Genomic DNA, 20,622 nt, shown 5'->3' with positions numbered 1-20,622 from the left:
TCTGCAAGAAGTTGAAAGCTGAAGAGAGACAGAGGGAAATTTTTATCCCATATGTTTACAATTACTCTTCCTAAGTATATTACATTACATTCACATGGTGACTTGGGGTCTAGCAAGTTCAAGGTCTGAGTTCAAATACCAGTACCACAACTAAACAAATAGAAAAGAAAGCAAAGATGGAAGAGAAAAGTTGTGTGTATGTGTGTGTGTGTGTGTTTGAGCGTGCATACATATGCTTTGTGGGTACATGTGTGTTATGTTAGCTTAATGATTATTGTACCATCAAAATTCCAAGAGAATTTTCTTCATCTTGCTTCCTATTTCTCACTTATCTTCCTTGCCTCAAATTGATGGTTTGCTTTACTTTGCTTATTCCGTTCTGGAGATTTGTTTTTTCTTTCTTTCTTCTCTTAATGAATATAATTAACAGTACATTTCCTAACAAAATATCAAGTTAGTATCTAAATCATTCTCCCAAGTCTAAAGACACTACAAGCTCAGGAGCTGGTTGATCATGCCTGTATTTCTAGCTACTTAGGAGGCTGATATCTGAGGATTATGGTTCAAAGCCAGTCTGGGCAAGAAAATCTGTGAGATTCCTACCTCCAATTAACTACCAAAAGGTGGAAGTGGATCCGTGGCTCAATTAAGTAGTAGAGTGCTAGTCTTGAGCAAAAAAGCTCAGGGACAATACTCAGGACACATTCTCTTTCCCTCCCTCTCTCTCCCCTTCTCTCTCTCTCTCACACATACACACACAAAGAGACTAGACTACCACAGTCTAGTAGACTCCCTCTATCAAATCCCCTATTTGTGCAGTCGACAATAGTAGATTTACTTTCTCTCACTATTTTATTTAGAACGTTTTTACATATATCCAAGTTGAATGCATTTTACCTTAAAACACTTCTGTACCTGTTGAGAAGCTATCATTGTTTTTTTTTTTTCTTGTCCTGGGATTGAACTCTGGGTCTGGGCACTGTCCCTAAGCCTCTTTGTGCTCCAGATTAGCACTCTACCACTTGAGCCACAGTGCCACTTCTGGACATTTCTGAGTAGTTTATTGGACATAAGAGTCTCACGGACATACCTGCCTAGGCTAGCTTCAAACCACAATCCTCAGATCTCATCCTCCTGAGTAGCTAGGATGACAGGCATGAGCCCAAGCGCCTGGCTCCCTGAGCTTCTTTTTTAAAAAATTTTTTTTCTCAATGATAGCACTCTCCCATGTGACCCATGGCTCTATTTCCAGCTTTCTGGTGGTTAGAGATAAGACTCTCATGGACTTTCCTGTCTGAGCTGGCTCCAAGCCATAATCTTCAGATCTTCATTTCCTGAGTAGCTAGGATTACAGGTTTGAGCCACCAGGGCCCTCACTACCAATGCATTTTTACTTATTACCATTTGTACTTGCTGATCTTTTCATCTGTCATTATATGTGGCTCTGGTAGGAGTTGATTTTTTGTGAGAGAGGAAAAAGGCCTATGTGAATGTATAGCAATGGAAGCAAATGAGCTTTAGGTAGGGGGCTGGAGATTTTCTTTTTAGCTGAAACTGTGCAGGAATTTTATGATATCTCTTTTGGCTATCAAGAGATATTACAGGAGCCTTACACTATTTATGGAAGGATTGCCTGGGATTCTCTAGGCTTTCTGGAGGAAGTAGAATTTCTTGAATTTTCCCCAATATTATTTTATTATGATGATAAAAATTTATACTCTCCATAAAGAACTTGCATTCCATCCAATCAAGTACAAATATATGACACATAGTATAACACTTAAATGCCCCAATTCAATTTTATTACACAATTACCAATTGAAAAGGGAAGCAACTTCACACGATGAACTAATCTCCTTTCTTATAAGCACAAGCATTGAAGGGTTAAATGCTGAATCATTAATGACTTTTAGCTTAATGGGCCTCTTAGCTGACAGGGACTGAAAAGCTGAGCTCACAAAAATGAATCTATCAGTTAATGAAAGCTCTACATGGAAGAACTAACAGAAGAAAAATGATTTCTTTTGAGGGATACTGTTAAGTAATTTTTGTCTTAGATAGAAATTTATATGGTCATCAGTAAAGTTAATAAATTATATTTTAGTTCAGTTGAGGTGTACTTGATATGTACTAGGAAAAAGAAACGAGAAATCTTTTTTGTAACTCCTTGTATTATTTTTTAATAGAGCCTTTCAGAGATCAACAGGCATCATCTTCTGTTTTCTGTCCTATTGTACAAACTATAGCAAATGGGGAAAATCTGAGGATGGCATGGTAATTAACACAGCATGAAGGTTATTCTTAATGATGAATTTGCAGTGGTATCCTTTTGCATACCAGGTAAGAAGGAAGCTTGTTTTGCCAGCTTGACCAGCTACCTCTTGGCTATAGCTGAGTCATCAGTGGACATGGTGGAAAAAAAATGGATGAAGCCGAAAGCAACCGCAGTATCAATTGTCAAAGGATGAGATGGAGAGGGGGTGGGGCAAAGAGCCAAGGAAACTTGGTGCACCGAAGGTGAGAGTTACTCTGTATAACTCCAGTGGGCATCCTCATTGCTTTGCATGGGAATAGAGATGCTCCCTCTTCATGCCCTGCAATGTGCAATGTCAGAAGTGCTCTTGCAGACTTGAAACATGTCAGGCTGAGTGGGGGTAAGGACAGGAGATGCTGAGGGTTGCAACATCTGCTATGAGAAGAAATACTTTGAAGAGATAGTGGGTTTAAAAATTATATTGAAAAGCTTGGTGTCGTGGGCCTTTACTATAGTCCCAACCATTCAGGAATCTGGGGTAAGAAGATCACTGAGACCAGCACTTGTAGTCAGCTTGGACAAGATGTTAAAACTGTTCCAATTAAAAGTAAAATGCTTTATTTTTGAAATTGCTCATTTCAATAAATAATACTTATTGTGTCCTCTGCTCTGTGCTGATCCCTCACTGTCTTGGGATATTGGAGGGATGTATGTCCAACCCATTGTGGATATAGATAGAGCACTCTGCTTACATGTTAGAGAATGAAGAAGTGATACACAGAGCCAAAATAAATTACATGGCATTTTCAGATGCCAAATGTTATGAAAAAAAAAGAGCAGGCATGAGGAAAGATCAGGATACCTGGTCTTAGGGAAGGTAATTGCAAACTTAAATGAGCAGGCAAGGTAGGTTTCAGAAAGGAGGTGATATTTAAACAAAAGCTTGGTGATGAAGATGAACCCAGCAAACATCAGAGGGAACGGCTGAGGCAGAGTCCTTGGTGTTTATGTGTGAGGAGTGTTTCAGATAAAACCAGGCTGCGAGGCGGAAGGCAGCAAGGGCAGTAAGAGCTTGTTGTTGAGACTGACTGAGGGGAACAGGCAGTGATGTAAGGCTTAGAGATCATATAGCCTTAAGAGGAATGGGAGCCATTGGAGGCTTTCTGGTAGTATCATTTATTTACTGCTTAATGAATCTCGTTGGATATTATGCGATTTAATTGCAATCCTATTGCAACTGGAAAATTGTGCTGCTTTTGAACGTTGATACCATGCTAACACCTTGTACACAGTGCAGTCATTAATAGGCAGCATCTGTGGTCCGGGGCTTTCTACAGAGAGGCACTTGTTGAGTGAATGATTCAATGAATGAACGACCAAATGAAGCTGCTGTTAATTTATCTTACCTTTAGTGCCCTACATGCTTCCCCCCGCCCCCAGCCTAAGTTGTATTGTCTCAAGTTGTATTGTCTCTTTGTTCTATCAACTTTTTCTATCTGTCTTGGCTCACCCATTTCCCTAAATAAAATACATTCCTCAGACCTTCTCCATTGTGTTCAAATTCTACCATGAGTTAAAATCCAGTGCCAGGTTTGGAGGCTAGGGGTTGTTATCTCAGCATCTGGGAGGCAGAGGCGGAGGCTGGTGCCAGACCTGCCAGGACTGCGTATTGAGACTGTCACTAAACCAAACCCAACCAAAAGTCAAATCAAACCACACTACCAAGCCACTTCTGTATGGTAACAGCTGACTGGGTTAGAAAGGTCCAGTGACCCGAGGCTCCGGGTCGAGCGCTTCAGAACCACGCCCAGGACCAAACCTCCAATGAGCCAATCCTCCAATGAGCCTTCGCCCCTCTACTTTTCACCCCGCCTTTCGCAGTGTCTAGACCAATCAACAGCGGCCGCGTCGGGGAAGCGTGTCCCGCCTGGGATGCCGTAGCGACGTGGCGGGCGACACCCCCCTCCCGCGCCTCCCGCGCCTTCGCCGCTCTGTCTGGGGCCAACATGGCGGCCTCCAGGTCAGGACCGGCTTCGAGTCCCGGCGCGGCAGAGACCGAGGAGGAGACGATCCTCTACGACTTGTTGGTCAACACCGAGTGGCCGCCGGAGACCGAAGTGCAGGTGAGCCCGGCCCCTCCACGGCGGCGGCCGCCAGCTCAGCGCGGGCGCCCGCGGGCGGAGCCACGTCGCGGAGCGGGGCGGAGCGGGGCGGGCTGGGCTGCGGGTGCGGTCGCCGTGGTAACCGCGCCGGCTCGCGGGGGGCGGCGGGTCCCGCGGGGAGGGGTCAGCCCGCCGGGAGTCCCGGGCCCCGACTCGGGGGACAGCGCGCTCCGGGCACTTCTCGCTGGGTCTGGCGCGGGTTCTCCTTTATCGCAGGAGCGGTCCTTCCGACGGTCCTCCCGATGGTCCTCCCGGGGTCCTCCCGATGGTCCTCCCGACGGTCCTCCCGGGGATCCTCCCGGTGATCCTCCCAATGCTCCTCCCGATGCTCCTCCCGGGGTCCTCCCGACTGTCCTCCCGACTGTCCTCCCGGGGGTCCTCCCGATGGTCCTCCCGGGGATCCTCCCGGTGATACTCCCAATGCTCCTCCCGATGCTCCTCCCGGGGTCCTCCCGACGGTCCTCCCGATGGTCCTCCCGGGGGTCCTCCTGATGGTCCTCCCGGTGATCCTCCCAATGCTCCTCCCGATGCTCCTCCCGGGGTCCTCCCGATGGTCCTCCCGGGGGCCCTACCGGGGGTCTTCCTGATGATCCTCCCGGGGGTCCTCCCGGGGGTCCTCCCGGGGGTCCTCCCGATGGTCCTCCCGGGGGTCCCCGATGGTCCTACCGATGCTCCTCGCGGGGGTCCTCCCAATGCTCCTCCCGGTGATACTCCCAATGATCCTCCCGGGGGTCCTCCCTATGGTTCTCTTAATAATCCTCCCGCTGTCCTCCAGGTGGTGCTCTCGATTGTCCTCCCAAGGTCCTTTTCTCTAGCTGGGGCTGTCTTCAGCAATAAGAGAGTTTGGCTGGGCCCTTCTGTTTTCTCAGCGTCTGGTGGGCCCTGGGATCTAACCCTCTGCTTCCAGCTGTTCTTGTATGATTCAAGCATTTAGACTGTGTGTGTGTGTGTGTGTGTGTGTGTGTGTGTGTGTGTGTGTGTGTGTGTGTGTGTGTGTGTGTGTGTGTGTGTGTGTGTGTGTGCGTGTGTGCGTGTGCGTGTGTGTGTTTGTGTGCTCTCCACAGTCTGCGAAGGCTGGGGAATCCGGGATAAGTCGTTTTCACGGAGTTTCCTCAAATGCTTCCCGTTAGTGAGAGGGAAATGCTGCGTTACTGTAGAGGAGATGAGAACGAAATGCCAAGGGTGGAGAAGGAGGAGCTGCTGCCCAGGGCGTGGCAGCTCAGCCAGGGACGAAGTTTCCTGGGTCGGTTGCGGGAACTGGCCTCGGGGGTAGTCGGTTATGGGAGGGTGGCAGGACTTCCCTTGTCACAGGTTGAAGAGCAGCGGACACAGACCTGTTTACTCAGCAAGTATTACTTTGAGAGTGCCCAGCATGTGCCAGTTCCTGTATCAGACTCAGAGGAAGCAGCCAGATCAAAAAGATTCTTTAGTAAAGATGGTAGCATCAAACTTTCTTTTTACTTCTCTGAACATTTTGTTGATTGGAGCAACTATTCTTCAGCTCATTTTTCTGCCAGTTTGTAGTTTTTCCCATATGACTTTCTTCCATTGCACGCTCTGTTTATCCTGAATAAGGGATATTTTAGGCATGCAGAGATATGCAAATTTAATTGCTTTTCAAGTATTTCTTAGCCTCTGTCTTGCCTACTGTGAATACTCTATAGGTCATGTAGTTGTTGCTACAGCCTGTGGGTTGGATAACAAGTTTTGTGGCTTGAATAAGGACAAGTTCCTATTTCTTAACATTAATTGCAATAATGTTCTGGAATGATTCACATGATAAATTTATTTTAAAACAAGCATATAGCTGGCTCACACTTGTAATCCTAGTGAATCCAGAAACTGAGATCTGAGGATCACATATCAAAGCCAGTCCAGGCAGAAAAGGCCACAAAGACTCCTATCTCTAGTTAACCACCAAAAAGCCAAAGTTGAGCTGTGACTCAAGTAGTATAACTCCAGTCTTGAGTGAAAAAGCCAGCTGAGAGCTTGTGGCTCTCAGATGAGTTCAAGCCCAGTACTGACATGAACTAAATAAAAAACAAAACCCATAAGCACAATATCGCCTTATATTGAAACCTTATATCATTTTGCTGACCTTCCCTTCCCTTTTTTCTTCCTTTCCTTTTCCTTTTCCTTTCACTTTTCTTTTGCCTTTCCTTTTCCCTCCCTCCCTTCCTTTTTGTTCTTTTTCCACATCTGTGATTTCAGCTGTTGAAGCTTTTACAGTGTAGCTGTATCTGACTCATCTTTCTATCCATCCCCAGGGCCGAATTGGATCTAGACAATCACTTCATGTTTGTTGAGTGAAACTGTTCTAAAGCAATGTATGTCTGCACTCACCATTGTCTGTTCATTGTATTTTTCTTTACAGTACTTTAGTCTATCTTACCTATATGTAGTTTTTGGTTTGTTTAATGTGCATGATACATGAATGTGTTCAGTTTATACTGACAGAATGGAATTATTTAACAATTATATCTGTATTTCATTAATAGTACTGTCTGTATGGATGTACAACAGCTATATCTACTTTTCTTATGAACAAAGTTTGTTTTAGGGCTCTGAAGCCAGCTCAAGTAGGTTATTGAATTGGCAGTTTATATCTTCGCTTTAGATTTCTCTCATTGTTCCATGGGTGTTTTGGTTTGAAAACAGTTTCTAGCCTCAGTTCTTGTATTCAGATTTCATTCTGCTATATGCCTACCTGTAACCACTTAACTTACCTTATTCCCTCGATACCAGATTCTGGTTATACTTGCATACTTTTGTGTGTGTGTGTGTGTGTGTGTGTGTGTGTGTGTGTGTGTGTGTGTGTGTGTGTGTGTGTGTGTGTGTGTGTGTGTGTGTGTGTGTGTGTGTGTGTGTGTGAGAGAGAGAGAGAGAGAGAGAGAGACAGAGAGAGACAGAGAGAGGGAGACACTAGTGCGTGCATGCACGTGCAAGAGAGTGAGAGCATACTGGTACTAGAGGTTGAACTAAGGTTCCGGGAACTGTCCTTTAGCTTTTGCTCAAGGCTAGTGCTCTACCTTTTGATCTGTAACTCCACTTTTTGATGGTTAATTGGAGACAAGAGTCTCACACTTTTTTGCTTGGGCTGGCTTTGAACTGTGATCCTTAGATTCCAGCTTCTTAGGTGGCTAGAATTATAGGCACAAGTCCCCAGTGCCCACCTATGATCATACTATTTTTGTTTCAGTTTGGAAGTAGTTTTTAGGTACTGGTACTTTGTATTCAGTTTTCCCAGAATTAGTAAAGTAGTAAAGAAGTGTATGTTTACATTAGTGAAGATGTACAAGTATTATTATAAAATCTTCAAATGTAAGGTTTTTTTTTTTTTTAATTTTATTGTAGCCTAGAGGTAACCGAAAGCATGGAGCATCATTCATCATCACGAAAGCAATCAGAGGTAAATAGCTCATTTATCTTACTGTATGTGATAAGGTTAGGTGGGTACTTTTAAACCCTGTTTAACTTGTAATTGTTCAGTTTTAGGGGAGTTTAGAGATTTGTCATTGCAATCTTAGAAAGTTCTTCTGGTACTGGTGTTTGAGTGCAGGGCTGCACGCTGGGCAGGCCCTCCAGTACTCAGCCAAGCCGTAGCTCTTTTTGATTTGGTTGTTTTTCATATACAATCTCAAGTCTTTGCCTAGATTGGCCTGGGCTGGGATCCTCCTATCTACAGACTATGCTGACTGGCATCTGCCATCACACCCAGCTTTTTTATTGAGGTGGTGGGCTTTGCTAGCTTTTTTCTGGGGCTGGCCTTGAACTGTACTCCGGATTTCCATCTGTTTGAATAGCTGAAATTATAGGCTGGAACACTATGCTAAACAAAGTTTAGAGATTTTTAACATGTGTTGTTTAGACTCTGGAGCTTGGTGAAAGTAAGACATGTTATTGGAGTTTAATTTTGTACGTATTTGTGTACAGATTCATGTATGTATATACAAGTGTTTTATACACACACATCTTTAGTGCAGCTCAGTGCTAAAGGATAGCCTAGGTTTAGCCTCTATGGATGTGTTCTATACGGAATGAAAGAGATTAAGTACAGTTGAGTCTCAGAGGAGTTGTGGATGTTGAAAGTAAAAAAATATCAAGAGGCTATTTTAAGTAGATCACATAATGTTTGGATACATTTGCTCAGAGATTCACAAATAGTAAGTTTGATTAACCTGTACAGTCATTTAACTACTAACCAACTTTACATGTAAATCTATTGAAATGAATGAAAATGGGAGACATATTTCATATTTCTTTACTCTTTTTATTACAGATCATTTATTATTTTTACGCCAGTACATCTGGTACAGGTGAGTCTTCAGTTCTTCAAAGAAACAATGTAACTTGGTATCTTGTTTGTGATTTAAGTTTTCATAACTGAATCACAGATGACTATGTAGATGCTGATGTTCAGGTAAACCTGGTTTCTGAAGCAGATGTCAAGTATTTTAGTATAAGATACTGTGTAGACGCTGATGTTCAGGTAAACCTGGTTCCTGAAGCAGATGTGTCAAGTATTTTAGTATAAGCTGAAGATCCCTCTGTGGCCTTGATGATCTTCGTTCTCTGAGTGCTTCTTCTGTCCAGGGTTCTTGGCCTTTTCTCAAATGCCCACGTGATGGGTTGTGGCTTACTTTTCTTTTAAGGGCCATTTGTGTGTGGGTGTGTGTGGGGAATGTGGGGGGGGGGTGGGAATGGGTTTGTGGGTTCTGGGACTTGAACTCAGGGCCTGGGCACTGTCCCTGAGTTTCTTTTGCTCAAGGCTAGCACTCTACCAGTTGGGTTTTTTAGTAGTTTATTGGAGTAACTGTCTCACAGACATTCCTGCCTGGGCTGATTTTAAGCTGAGTTCCTCAGATCTCAGCCTCTTCAGTAGTTAGGATTATAGGCATGTGTCCCTGGTGCCTGGCCTAAAGGAGCATTTTTGTTCTTATTGCTATATGTTAATGTATAATTGCTGTATATTAGAAAAGGTTCTTTAAGTTTTAGTTCTTTTGTATGTTTAAATTTTTTAGGTGTACAGTATATAATCAGAAATGAGGTTGCTTTTCAGCTTCCAAAGCAACAGAGAAATTAGTATTCTGTTTTTAGAAGCATGTATGAATTTGTTCGAAAGAACTGTTTACTACAGATCATTTTCCTTAATCTTAAAATCAAAAGCACCAGAGATAATACAGTTCTATAAAAGCAACCTTTGCACCTTCTGTTGGACTTGTCTAGGATTTTTCTGCTTTTATTGTGTGTGTGTGTGTGTGTGTGTGTGTTGTATACACATACCTATGTAGACTTCTTGACTGAATTTTGTCTTGTTTTTTTTTTTTTTTTTTTGGAGTTGTGAGGAGTGATAGAGTAGAGATGAGATGAATGAGGAGAGTGGATTATGGGAATAGGGACATAGAGGAGTCTTGAGCACCTGGGGTAAAGTGGACAGGAAATACATCTGTACTCATGACTACTTCTGGCCAGTCCTTTCTGCTGTCACACAGCTTTGTGTTCTTACGCAAGCACCTTCGTGTCAACCAGCAGTAGCTGTCTCCCCTCCTCTCAGGAACCATCTGTTTCATTTTTTTAGGATGCTGGACTTTCTTTTTAATTTTTTACAATACTGGGGTTTGAATTCAGGATCTTGTATTTGCTAGGCAGGTGCTCCATTGCATGAGTTATGCCCCCAGGAATCATAGGATTTAAAAAAAAAACAAAACTTAAGCTATTTTTCAGATAGGATCTCACAACTTTGCCTGCCTGGCTAGCCTTAGACTGATGATTTATGTGGCCTCTTATTTGGCTAGGATTGCAAACATGTGCCACAAAGCCTGGCTTATTGATTGAGATACTATACCAGGTCACTTTTTACTTTGGCTGGCCATCAACTATGATCGTCCACAGTAGCTGGTATTACAGGTGTGTGCTACCACGACTGGTCTTGAGTAGTCTTCTTCCTTAAATTAGTCATGGTGGTAATTATACAAGTTGTGCATGCACCCCAGGCTTATGTGTGTTATTCCTCATGATAAAAGTTATTCTCAAGAAGATTGCACTTCCAATGATGTTTTTGAATTTATGGTAATTAAACCTAGAGGTTTTGGGGGGCAGTATTTGTTATATGTGGCTTTTTCTGTCCTGTATATTAAAGTCTTGTTTGGCTTTTCTGTGTTTCTTTTTTGCTTGCCTAATTCTAGCTTTAATTACCTTTTCATTTCTAGTTCTTGGAAATGTCTTTCCTTTTCGTGAGTTAGAGACTCTGCTAGGCTTTTTTTTTTTTTTTTTTGGTTACAGTTGAGGCAGAACTTCCTAGTAATTGTTGAGAAGGACATAAGTTTATACTTTAGAACATACTATACTAATGGGTTTTCTGGATATAGACAAATATATAGAGTAAAATTCAGATATCAATAACTTTTGATTGTGGATCTGCTAATATTCAGACTTTGTATGCTAATGGAAAGACGCCCTGTTTTCTGTACAGATGTATGTGTTATTTATGTAACATTTACCTACTTATCTGTGATTTCCATGATTACAATGAGCTGATGTGTTATGGTTTCAGCCCTGTACCTTTCTTGCTCCCTGATGGACTGGTTCGCTTGGTTAATAAACAGATCAATTGGCATTTGGTTCTTGCAAGGTAAGTATGTATATAATTTGTATAATTTTTTCTATCAGAGTTAGCTTACAAATTTCATTTTGGATACTAATTTTGGGGTTATGGCTTTCTTTCTTTTTTCCTTCTCCTCCTTTCTTCTTTCTTCTTCTTGCCTCATTACCAAACACACTACCACTTTGGCCATGCTTTGGTCCTTTGGTTTTCAGTTTGTTTTCAGATAGAGTCCTAAGATTTTTTCTTGTTTTGAACTGCATTCTTCCTACCTCTAACTCTTGAGTAGCTGGAATCACAGGCTTGTACTAGCATACTGGTCCAGGGTGCTTATAGCTTTCATTCTCTCTTTTTGTCTTTCTTTCTCTTAATTTTAGCAAGGATTTATTTCAGTCTAACAACATAAAGTAGGGAGCAATGAAGAGAAACATTTCCTCCTCTCCATGCAAGGGAGTTAAAGACTACTCATTTAAATTTTTAGTGTATATAAGTCCCCCCCCCTCTCTCCTCCCCCCCCCCCCCGCCTCCCCCCCTCCCCACTAATGATGATGGTGTTAGTGGGATTTTAACTCAGGGCCTTCAGTTTGCTAGGCTGGTGCTCTGCCACTTGAGCCACACCTAAAGCTCAACTTTTGGCTGATTATTTTGGACTTGGAGTCTAGCAAACAGGACAGGCTGTCCTTGAACTGAATGAAATCCTCTGTGTCTCAGCGTCCTGGGTACCTAAGATATAGATGTGAGCCATCAGTGCCTGGCCTAATTCCCCCCCACCCCCCCCTTTTTTAAAATGATAGTCCTGAAGTTTGAAATCAGGACTTTGGCATTGTCCCTGAGTTGCTGTGCTCAAGGCTAGTGCTCTACCACCTGAACCACAGTTCTACTTCCTGCTTTTTGTGTAATTAATTGGAGATAAGAGTCTCACAGACTTTCTTGCCTGGGTTGGCTTCGAACCACGATCCTCAGATTTGAGACACCTGAGTAGCTAGGATTATAGGCATGAACTCCCAGTACCAAGCTAAATTCTCTTTAATATGTATGAGTAGTTTTGTTTAGGCATGTTAATTCAATATGTATTGAATCATTTTCTGTGATTTTGTGCTTATATACTCATTGAATTGTAAAGCCAAAATATGAATAAATAGAGCAAAGTAATTTAGAAATGCTTTTATCTTGTTAAAATTATTCCACCTGTGTTGAAGACCATTACAAATATTCATAATAGATTTTACTTTCTCCTTTTACCCTAAAAGCAATGGAAAGCTGCTGGCTGCTGTTCAAGATCAGTGTGTGGAGATTAGGTAATTTTTAATATTCTTCATATGTAAGAGTTTTGAGAAAAAGTTGACTTGCTATGTAAGAACTGAGCATTTTAAGCTTTATAAAAGTGGTATTTTTAAAGGGATTTCACTATTAAATCACTTAAATTTGTGTCAAGCACCAACTTATGAATGGTACTTTCTTTGGCTAGGATAGGATAATTCCCCCCCTCCCCTCCTGCCCTACCCCATCCCCATTTACACTCCCAGCCTCTGGAAATCCTATTTGGCCAGTTACTGCTATGTCAGCCAAACACACAAAAGCTCAGGTAGGCATAGCTTTGTTGTAATGTGACCAGGGTCACTTATTACTTGAGCCCAGCACTATATGATCTATACTATTATCTGTCTGCTCAAGTCCCTCAATATTATTAAATACTCATCTAAAAAACTTCAGTATGCTGGTATTCCAAATGTCTTATTTTTAAACACTGTATTAGTTATGAGAGAAAAGCACCAATCCCAACTAAATCCTGGGAGAAATTTGCAATAGCATACAAAATGTATGGCACCTCTGAAATAGACAAGGCCTAACTCTTGGGTCTCAAAAAAAAGCAATGGGAAGAAATTTCTAGGTGCCTAGCTATATCTGGACTGTTGTTTCCTAGTTTTACTTTAGTGATGAGTTCAAATGATATTAATCACTTGCTCTAATATGACATCCTTGACTTGCTTCTGTTGGTGCTCCTGTGGATAAGAAATAGCTTATGAATTGCTTCTTAGTGCTTCTTTAATTTGTATTTTGGCAGCAGCTACAGATTACAAGTGGTTCATATGTATTTCCTCATTTCTTCATCAGTAAAGCAATAATTTCTTATGATTATTGGCTGTTACAAATATGGGAGCTAATTAGCAGCCATCAAGAACACAACAGAAAGCAGTAAAATAAGAGACTACTCTGAAAAAGGCATATAAATTCTCTACCCCCAAAGTGAATGTTTAACTGTTGTAAGTGAATAAGTGTGTAAAATTTAAATAAAACCCAATAGACATCTCCTTCCTTTTACCTCTAAAAAGTAGTGACAATTATTTAAAATTATAGTAAGGGTGAAAGTAATGAGCAATTGCTAATGTCCCCTTTATTTCTTTCCCTAAGCTGGGTAAGGATGCCATCATCTGTTTTATTTGAAGGAAAGCAAAACTTACACTAAGTTCTTTGTCTCAGTCACACACAGAGAGCCAGACCCAGTTTTGCCACAGTTTAACGACTCTATTTTACTTAAAAGCTGCATAATGTAAGGGAAGTTCTTCCTATGTTTATAATTGTCTTTAATAATATTATAACAATATTTTTTAAAATGTTAAATGTAAGAATTTTTAAAAAATTTAAAAAATAACATGCAGCTTTATTTTTTAGAAATATTAGAAAATATAGTTTAATATAAGGAAGGAGGGCTAGAGGTGTGGCTTAGTGGTAGAGCATCTGTATTGCAAGTGTGAGGCCAAGTTCAAACCCAGTATTGCCAGTAAACAAAAGCAAAACCAAAACAACTCCCTCAAAAAAAACCCCTAGAAATAAGTTATTATTCTGCTACCCAGAGTTTATTATTAATATCTTGATTTGTGTTTTTTGAAACTTTTTTTATCTGCAGACAGTGTGAATGATACATACTTTTAGTGCATAATGTATTTTCTGTGTGATACCAACTTGTGAATTGCTTCAGTAATTTATAAATTTAATTTACATCCTTTAATTTGTATCCCTTTTATGTGGTTAACCTTTGAGAATTAATATATTATGAACATCTTACTATGTCACATGGTAATTGCATCATATTTCATTGTACACACATAGCAAAATGTAATTAATCATCTTATACTGAATATATTTTTCTCTTTCATAAATTAGGCTACATTAATTTTTTGATGTCTATATAAATCTATAACTGTTTCCTGAGGATAATTTCATAGAAGTAGATTGCTAAGTCAAATGCTTTAAACATGCAAATTTTAGATAATTTTCATTAAATTATGTTTTAGAAGGTTTACCATTTTTTTTTGGTCGGTTGTGGGGCCTGAAAGCTGGGCCTGGGTGCTGTCCCTCAGCTCTTCAGCTGAAGGCTAGCACTCTACCACTTGAGCGTCAGCCCCACTTCTGGCTTTTTCTGCTTATGTGGTGCTGAGGAATCGAACCCAGGGCCTCATGCATGTAAGGCAAGCACTCCACCACTGAGCCACCTTCCCAGCCCCCCAGTTTTCTTTTTTGAATAGTTTAAATAATTATACTACTTTGATATGTATTACAAGATGACATTTTAAATGGCTCACTAATTTAAATATGGTAACCTAGTTAGGCTATTAATTTATCTATTAATTAATTTATTTATGTCAGTCTTGGGACTTGAATTCTGGGCCTGGGCACTGTCCCTCAGTTCCTCAGCTCAAGGCTAGTGCTCTACCACTTGAGCCACAGTGCCACTTCTGGTTTTCTGGTGGTTTGTTTGAGATAAGAGTTTTACAGACTTTCCTTCTGGGCTGGCTTTGAACCATAATCTTCAGACCTCAGCCTCCTGAATAGCTAGGATTACAGGCTTGAGCCACTGCCTATTTCATTTATTAATAATGAGATTTTTTATTTTGCTAAGTGATCAAACTTTGTAATATGATACAGATTATGGCTCTTAACTAGGATCACTCTGTGGAGCTTTAAAAAATACTTTGGTCTTCTCCCCAATTTACTGAATCAGAATCTTTGGAAGTGTATTGCGTTGAAAACCATTATTTAACTCAATTTGTGCCATATCACTGTATTATACCATAGTTCCATTTCTGATGCAACATGAAAGATGGAGGAAATTATTGTCAAGAGTGAGTTTTGGAGGTTGTCTCTGTAAGAGAAAAAATTTATTGTCATATATGAAATCTGTCTAGCCCATAGTGTCTCTGGTGCATTCATGCACTTATATAGTAGTGTTATTAGGGTAATAATATTGTCCTGAATGTGCATATATACTTTTTACAGGTCTGCTAAAGATGATTTTACATCTATTATTGGGAAATGTCAAGGTAAGAGTTTCCAAAGTGTGTGTGTGTTCCAGTCCTGGTGCTTGAACTCAGGGCCTGGGTGCTGCCCATTACTTTTTTGTCCAAGGCTTATGCCCTAATGCTTGAGACACAGTTCTGCTCCTGGCCTTTTTGCTGGTTAATTGGAGATAAGAGTCTTTGGATTTTCCTGCCTGGACTGGCTTTGAACTGGGATCCTTATATCTCAGCCTCCTGAATAGTTGAGGTTACACGTGTAAGCTACCAGCACCTGGCTCCAAAGTGTTTTAAAAATGAAAACTTCAAATGTATAATGGTTTACAATGTTTCTTAATTATTAATATGAATTATTACAACTATGTGTTGAAATAGTTAAACAATTGAAGCTGATTTTTCCTGGTGCCTTAAATTTTAAGATACACATTTTAGAAGGATTTGAAATTGTTAGGTTTTTAAAAAGAGGTAGCTGAGTAAGAACAGCAGCAGCATGCACGTGGTATTCAGGTAAGGGGTAGGTTTATTCAGTAGATCTGCTGGGACCAGGCAAGGTTGGCACCCCACGTGGCTGGGAAAAGCCTGGGAATGAGAGAGAGCTGGGAAGAGAGGAAAGAGAGAGAAAAGAGCCAGAAAAGAGCAGAGAGAGGGATAAGAACAGTAGCACTCACGTGGTATTCAGGTAAGGGGTAGACCTGCTGGGACCAGGCAAGTTTGGCACTCCACGTGGCTGGGAAAGAGAGAGAGCTAGAATAGAACAGAGGGAGCAAGAAAAGAGCAGCAAGAGCAAGAGAGCGTCTGGGCCTGGGCTAGGCCTTATGTAGGGTATGGGCGGGGAAAGGTGTGGCCACATCAAATTCAGATGTGACCTCAGCGGATGCAGATGTGACCTCTTCCAGGTGTCCCAGTTGCCTAGGTAATGCAGGTACTGGGTGGAGACTTTGCTGCGAGGAGGGTGGAGTCTGCTCGCCATCCAGGAGCGGACCTAACAGAAATTTTAACTGTGTTAAGAGAAAGTCTAAGTCGGTTTTGGGATAAAGTACAGTTTCGATTTGGATTTAGAGCAGTGATGACTAGTTTTAAATGAGGATTCTATCAGATTAACCTTTGTACGTGGCCCTGGTACTTTCTATAGATATGATTTTTGGCAGGTTACCTATCTCTCAGTTGTAATTTGGATCTTAGTGACCCCAAAGGCTCATCGCTACAGTTGTGGTCACTGCCCTGTGTCAGTGTTGAGAAATGGTAGAACTTGAGAAGGTGGGGCTTCTAAAGGTCATTGGAAGTGTGCCTCTAAGAGGGACGTTGGGGTCCTGGCCACTGTGGGCTTTGCTCCACCATGCACTTTCTGCACGTATTCTACTGTTCTCTTGGCCCCAGGAAATGGGAAGTGACTATGGATTGAAACCTCTGCTATCTCAGTTATTTGGTGACTGACAGAAAACTAATAAAACTCCGTGAACCTCATTTTTGTTTGTAATATGTGCATAATTTGGTAGATGGAGTAATGGAGAAATTATGAGGTAATATATGCAAAACTTCACACAACATCTGACATGTAATATATACCTAGAAATGTTACTGTTAGCCAGGTGCTGGTGGCTCACGCCTGTCATCCTAGCTACTCAGAGGCTGAGATCTGAGGATCACAGTTCAAAGCCCACCCTGGCAGGAAATCAACCACTAGAAAAACCGAAAGTGGTGCTGTGGCTCAAGTGGTAGAGTGCAAGCCTTGAGCTGAAGAGTTGAGGAACAGCACCCAGGCTCAGAGTTCAAGAACCACGACTGACAAAAAAAAAATGTTATTACTATGGTTACTTGTTACTATGACTATGATTCTACTAATATCTCTGAATATCTGCACTATGAAATGCAGTTCATATTTTCAAATTCAGGATACTTGACTTTTCTTAGCCTAGCTACTGTGAGAGAGCCCCAGCAAGTCCTGTGTGCTAGTGCAAAGCAGTGTGAGTTTCCCAGTGCCATCATGCTCTTCATGCTTTGGTATAGCACCTTCTGTCTGAAAGCTCTCAACTTTACGTTGAGCTAATTAGTCCTGTATATGCATCAGCTCTTTTAACAATCCTTTCCTCCTTGCCCTACCCGTGTTTCTTTACTCATTTCTTTTGTCTCTGTATTTTCACACTTAACCTTTTGACACTTAGTTTACTTTTCTGTTTTTGGTGGGTGGTGGCAGCATAGGGGGAGTTGAACTCAGGGCTTCACACTTCCTAGGCTGGTATTCTCCCACTTGAGCCACCCCTCAAACCCTGCTTTTTTTTTGCTGTTTGTTTTGGAGATGGAGTCTAGCAAAACTTTCTGCCCAGGTTGGCTTTGAACTACAGTCCTCTAGATTTTAGCCTCCTGAATAGCTGATAGCTAGGATTACAGATAGAAACCACTGGTCTGAATTACTCCTTTCCCTTTTTTTTTTTTTTCAGTCATGGCACTTGAACTCTGGGTCTGAACACTGTCCCTGAGCATTTCAGTTCCAGGCAAGCGAGCACTCTACCTCCTGAGTATCTAGGATTATAGGAGTGAGTCACTGGTGCCTGGCTCCTGGTTTTTTTTTTTTAAATTGTTGATTTGTTTATTTGACTCCCAATTAGGTCATAAGTTTTTTTTTGTTTTTTTGTTTTTGTTTTTTTAGTAGTCCTGGGCTTGAACTCAGAGCCTGGACACTGTCCCTGAGCTTTTCTTTGCTCAAGGCTTGCGCTCTACCACTTGAGCTACAGTGCCACGTCCAGCTTTTTCTGTGTATTTGGCACTGAGGAATCGAACCCAGGGCTGCATGAATGCAAGGCAAGCACTCTACCACTGAACCACATTCCTAGCCTAGCTCATAAATTTTTGAAGATAGTGCTGTTGTCTTGTTCCTCTCTTTAAAAAGATTCTTAGTTCCTAGCCTGGTGCCTGACACATAGTATGCACACAAATTTTGACCCTAGCATTTGGATAATAGTACTTGGGAACTAGTCAAATGATGTTTATGGATGAATATATGGCTAAAATATATTTTCCTATTCTTTGTTGGTCATTTTAGAAGCTCATGAAACATCTGTACAATATTATGCATACTATGTTGTCAAAACTACATCTATTACTGAATAGACATGCTTTTGTTTTTATACAAAAACAGTATGTGCAGATAAGAATCTTCGTTTTCATCACTTAGCCCTTTGAGAATAACATAAGGTGAGTTAGTATTGATGTTGATTACCTGAAACTTGCAGCTCTGGAATTTCAGAACTTATCTCTGTAGTTTCCTTTCCAGTGCTTATTAGAATAGACCAGACCTAGCTTAAGTAATGAATGAAGATGAAAGGATAATGTGGGATATTCCGATGTGTATTTCCTTCTGCTGGGTGGAGGCCTGGGGAGCGTGAACGAGGCTCCCAGGACCATGCTGAGAGTGTGGGGATGATCAATACAGGACGTGCAGGGTCCACTTGAGCTTTGGAGTTAGACACCTGCTCTTAGCTAGTAAGTAAACCAAGAAAGCTGCAAGTTTACATGAAAATGGAAGCTTAATTGTTCTGTATTTCATACAAATTATATTTGTTAGAGTTTTTAGTGTGTACAGTTAATGTGGCAGCATAGATGAGATAATGCTTTGGGAACTAATGTTTTATGTTGTTGGCTTCTGAATGTGTGAATTTATGACCTTAACGCTGCATTAATGGCCCTTTTCCATTTCATATAACGTGAGGTAATGATCATTTGCTTATTATCTGACTCATCTTTATGGGAATTGTTCCCATATGCCAAATGATGTTTCATGTGTATGCCCGGAGAAAAAGAGCCAGATTGTTGTTAATACAGTTTTGAAACTACATATTGCACAGCCTGCAAACAGAAATAGGAGCTATTTGGTTCCACTTTGATATTTTTCAATTATTGTTTTATAAAAGATAGGCCATTTGAGAATATTCTAAATACAGATTGCATTTTGTTTTGGCTCTGTTTGCTGGGCATTTATATTAATTCGGTCTTCTCTTTTGGTATTAATAGTGACCTAAGATATAGTACATGGAATTAGATTTTGTTTTTTTTTTGGGTCCAGTCGTGGGGCCTGAACTCTGGGCCTGGGCGCTGTCCCTCAGCTCTTCAGCTCAAGGCTAGCGCTCTACCACTTGAGCCACAGTGCCACTTCCGGCTTTTTTCTTTTTGCTTATGTGGTGCTGAGGAATCAAACCCAGGGCTTCATGCATGCAAGGCAAGCGCTCTACCACTGAGCCACCTTTCCAGCCTGGAATTAGATTTTTTTTTTTAGGCCTGTTTTATGTAATTAAAAGAGTCTCATATTTTTGAATTTGTGATGCCATAGACAGAATTCCCTTGCCTAGTAGAGGAATGCTGGAGCCCACCAGCCCTCTTGTGGCCAGATGGGCTTCTCATTGCCTGGTTGGTGTTTACTGCTAGTGCTGTGCAAATAGGAATTTTTATACTCTGTTGACATAAAAAAGATTGAGAAGCGTAGACTACAAACTATTTCCTTTCAGTACAGTGATTTAGGAGACTCAGATTATTTTTTCCTTTTTGTAGTTTTTTTTTTTTTGTCAGTCATAGAGCTTGAACTCTGGGCCTGAGCACTGTCCCTTATCTCTTCAGCCCAAGGCGAGCACTCTACCACTTGAGCCACAGCACCACTTCTGGTTTTCTGGTGGTTCACTGGAGATGAGTCTCACAGACTTTCTTTCCTGGGCTGGCTTGGAACCACGATCCTCAGATCTCAGACTCCTGAGTAGCTGGGATTACAGGTGTGAGCCACCAGCGCCCAGCTCCTTTTTGTATTTTTAGAGGAAGTACTTTTTCTTATTGAAAAAGTAATATACATTCCTTCCTTCCTCCATCCCTTTCTCTTTGTCTTAGTTGTTGTCTTTCTCTCTCTTTCTCCTTCCCTTCCCTTTCTTCCTTTCCCCTATCTCCCTTTCTCCCTTTTCTCTTTCACTCTTTCCTTTCCCTTCTCCTTTCCCCCTTCCTCTCTCTTCCTTTTGTTATCCCCTCCATTTTTTCCCTTCTTTCTTTTATTGGTAACTATATTTTTAACCTTTGAGGATTTCCTATTGTACTTAGACATTTATTATTGTAGAATTTTTATTGTTAAGTTCCTCTCAAGTTTTTTTTTTAGTTCTACCTTTATTTTAAACTCTTAGATATTTAGCTTTTATGTATGTCATACAGTGACCATTAATGTGCTTGGAAATTAAGGGTATGTGTGAGAGATTGTTCCTTGAACTCATGTCTTTGCAGATGAGGAAACTAAAGGCTCTGGGATCACCCTAGAAGCATACCTGGCCAGTTTTGGCAATG

The 20,622-nt window shown here is 41.3% G+C and overlaps 1 protein-coding gene across 1 annotated transcript in view; it reads left to right on the top strand.

The window, feature by feature from the left end:
• The first annotated feature begins 4,237 nt into the window (after positions 1-4,237).
• Positions 4,238-20,622, top strand: part of Nbas (NBAS subunit of NRZ tethering complex) — a 285,029-nt gene continuing 268,644 nt past the window's right edge. The window contains exons 1-6 of the mRNA XM_070025017.1: positions 4,238-4,377; positions 7,771-7,825; positions 8,696-8,732; positions 10,970-11,047; positions 12,268-12,315; positions 15,296-15,339. Of these exons, the coding sequence (XP_069881118.1) occupies positions 4,261-4,377; positions 7,771-7,825; positions 8,696-8,732; positions 10,970-11,047; positions 12,268-12,315; positions 15,296-15,339 (379 nt within the window). The 5' untranslated portion in view covers positions 4,238-4,260. The remainder of the gene's footprint in view (positions 4,378-7,770; positions 7,826-8,695; positions 8,733-10,969; positions 11,048-12,267; positions 12,316-15,295; positions 15,340-20,622) is intronic.

The sequence above is a fragment of the Dipodomys merriami genome, unplaced genomic scaffold, assembly GCF_024711535.1.
Source record: "Dipodomys merriami isolate MVZ:Mamm:240054 unplaced genomic scaffold, mDipMer1.0.p SCAF_17, whole genome shotgun sequence".
NCBI lineage: Eukaryota > Metazoa > Chordata > Mammalia > Rodentia > Heteromyidae > Dipodomys > Dipodomys merriami.
This window is presented reverse-complemented; position numbering and strand designations above follow the sequence as displayed.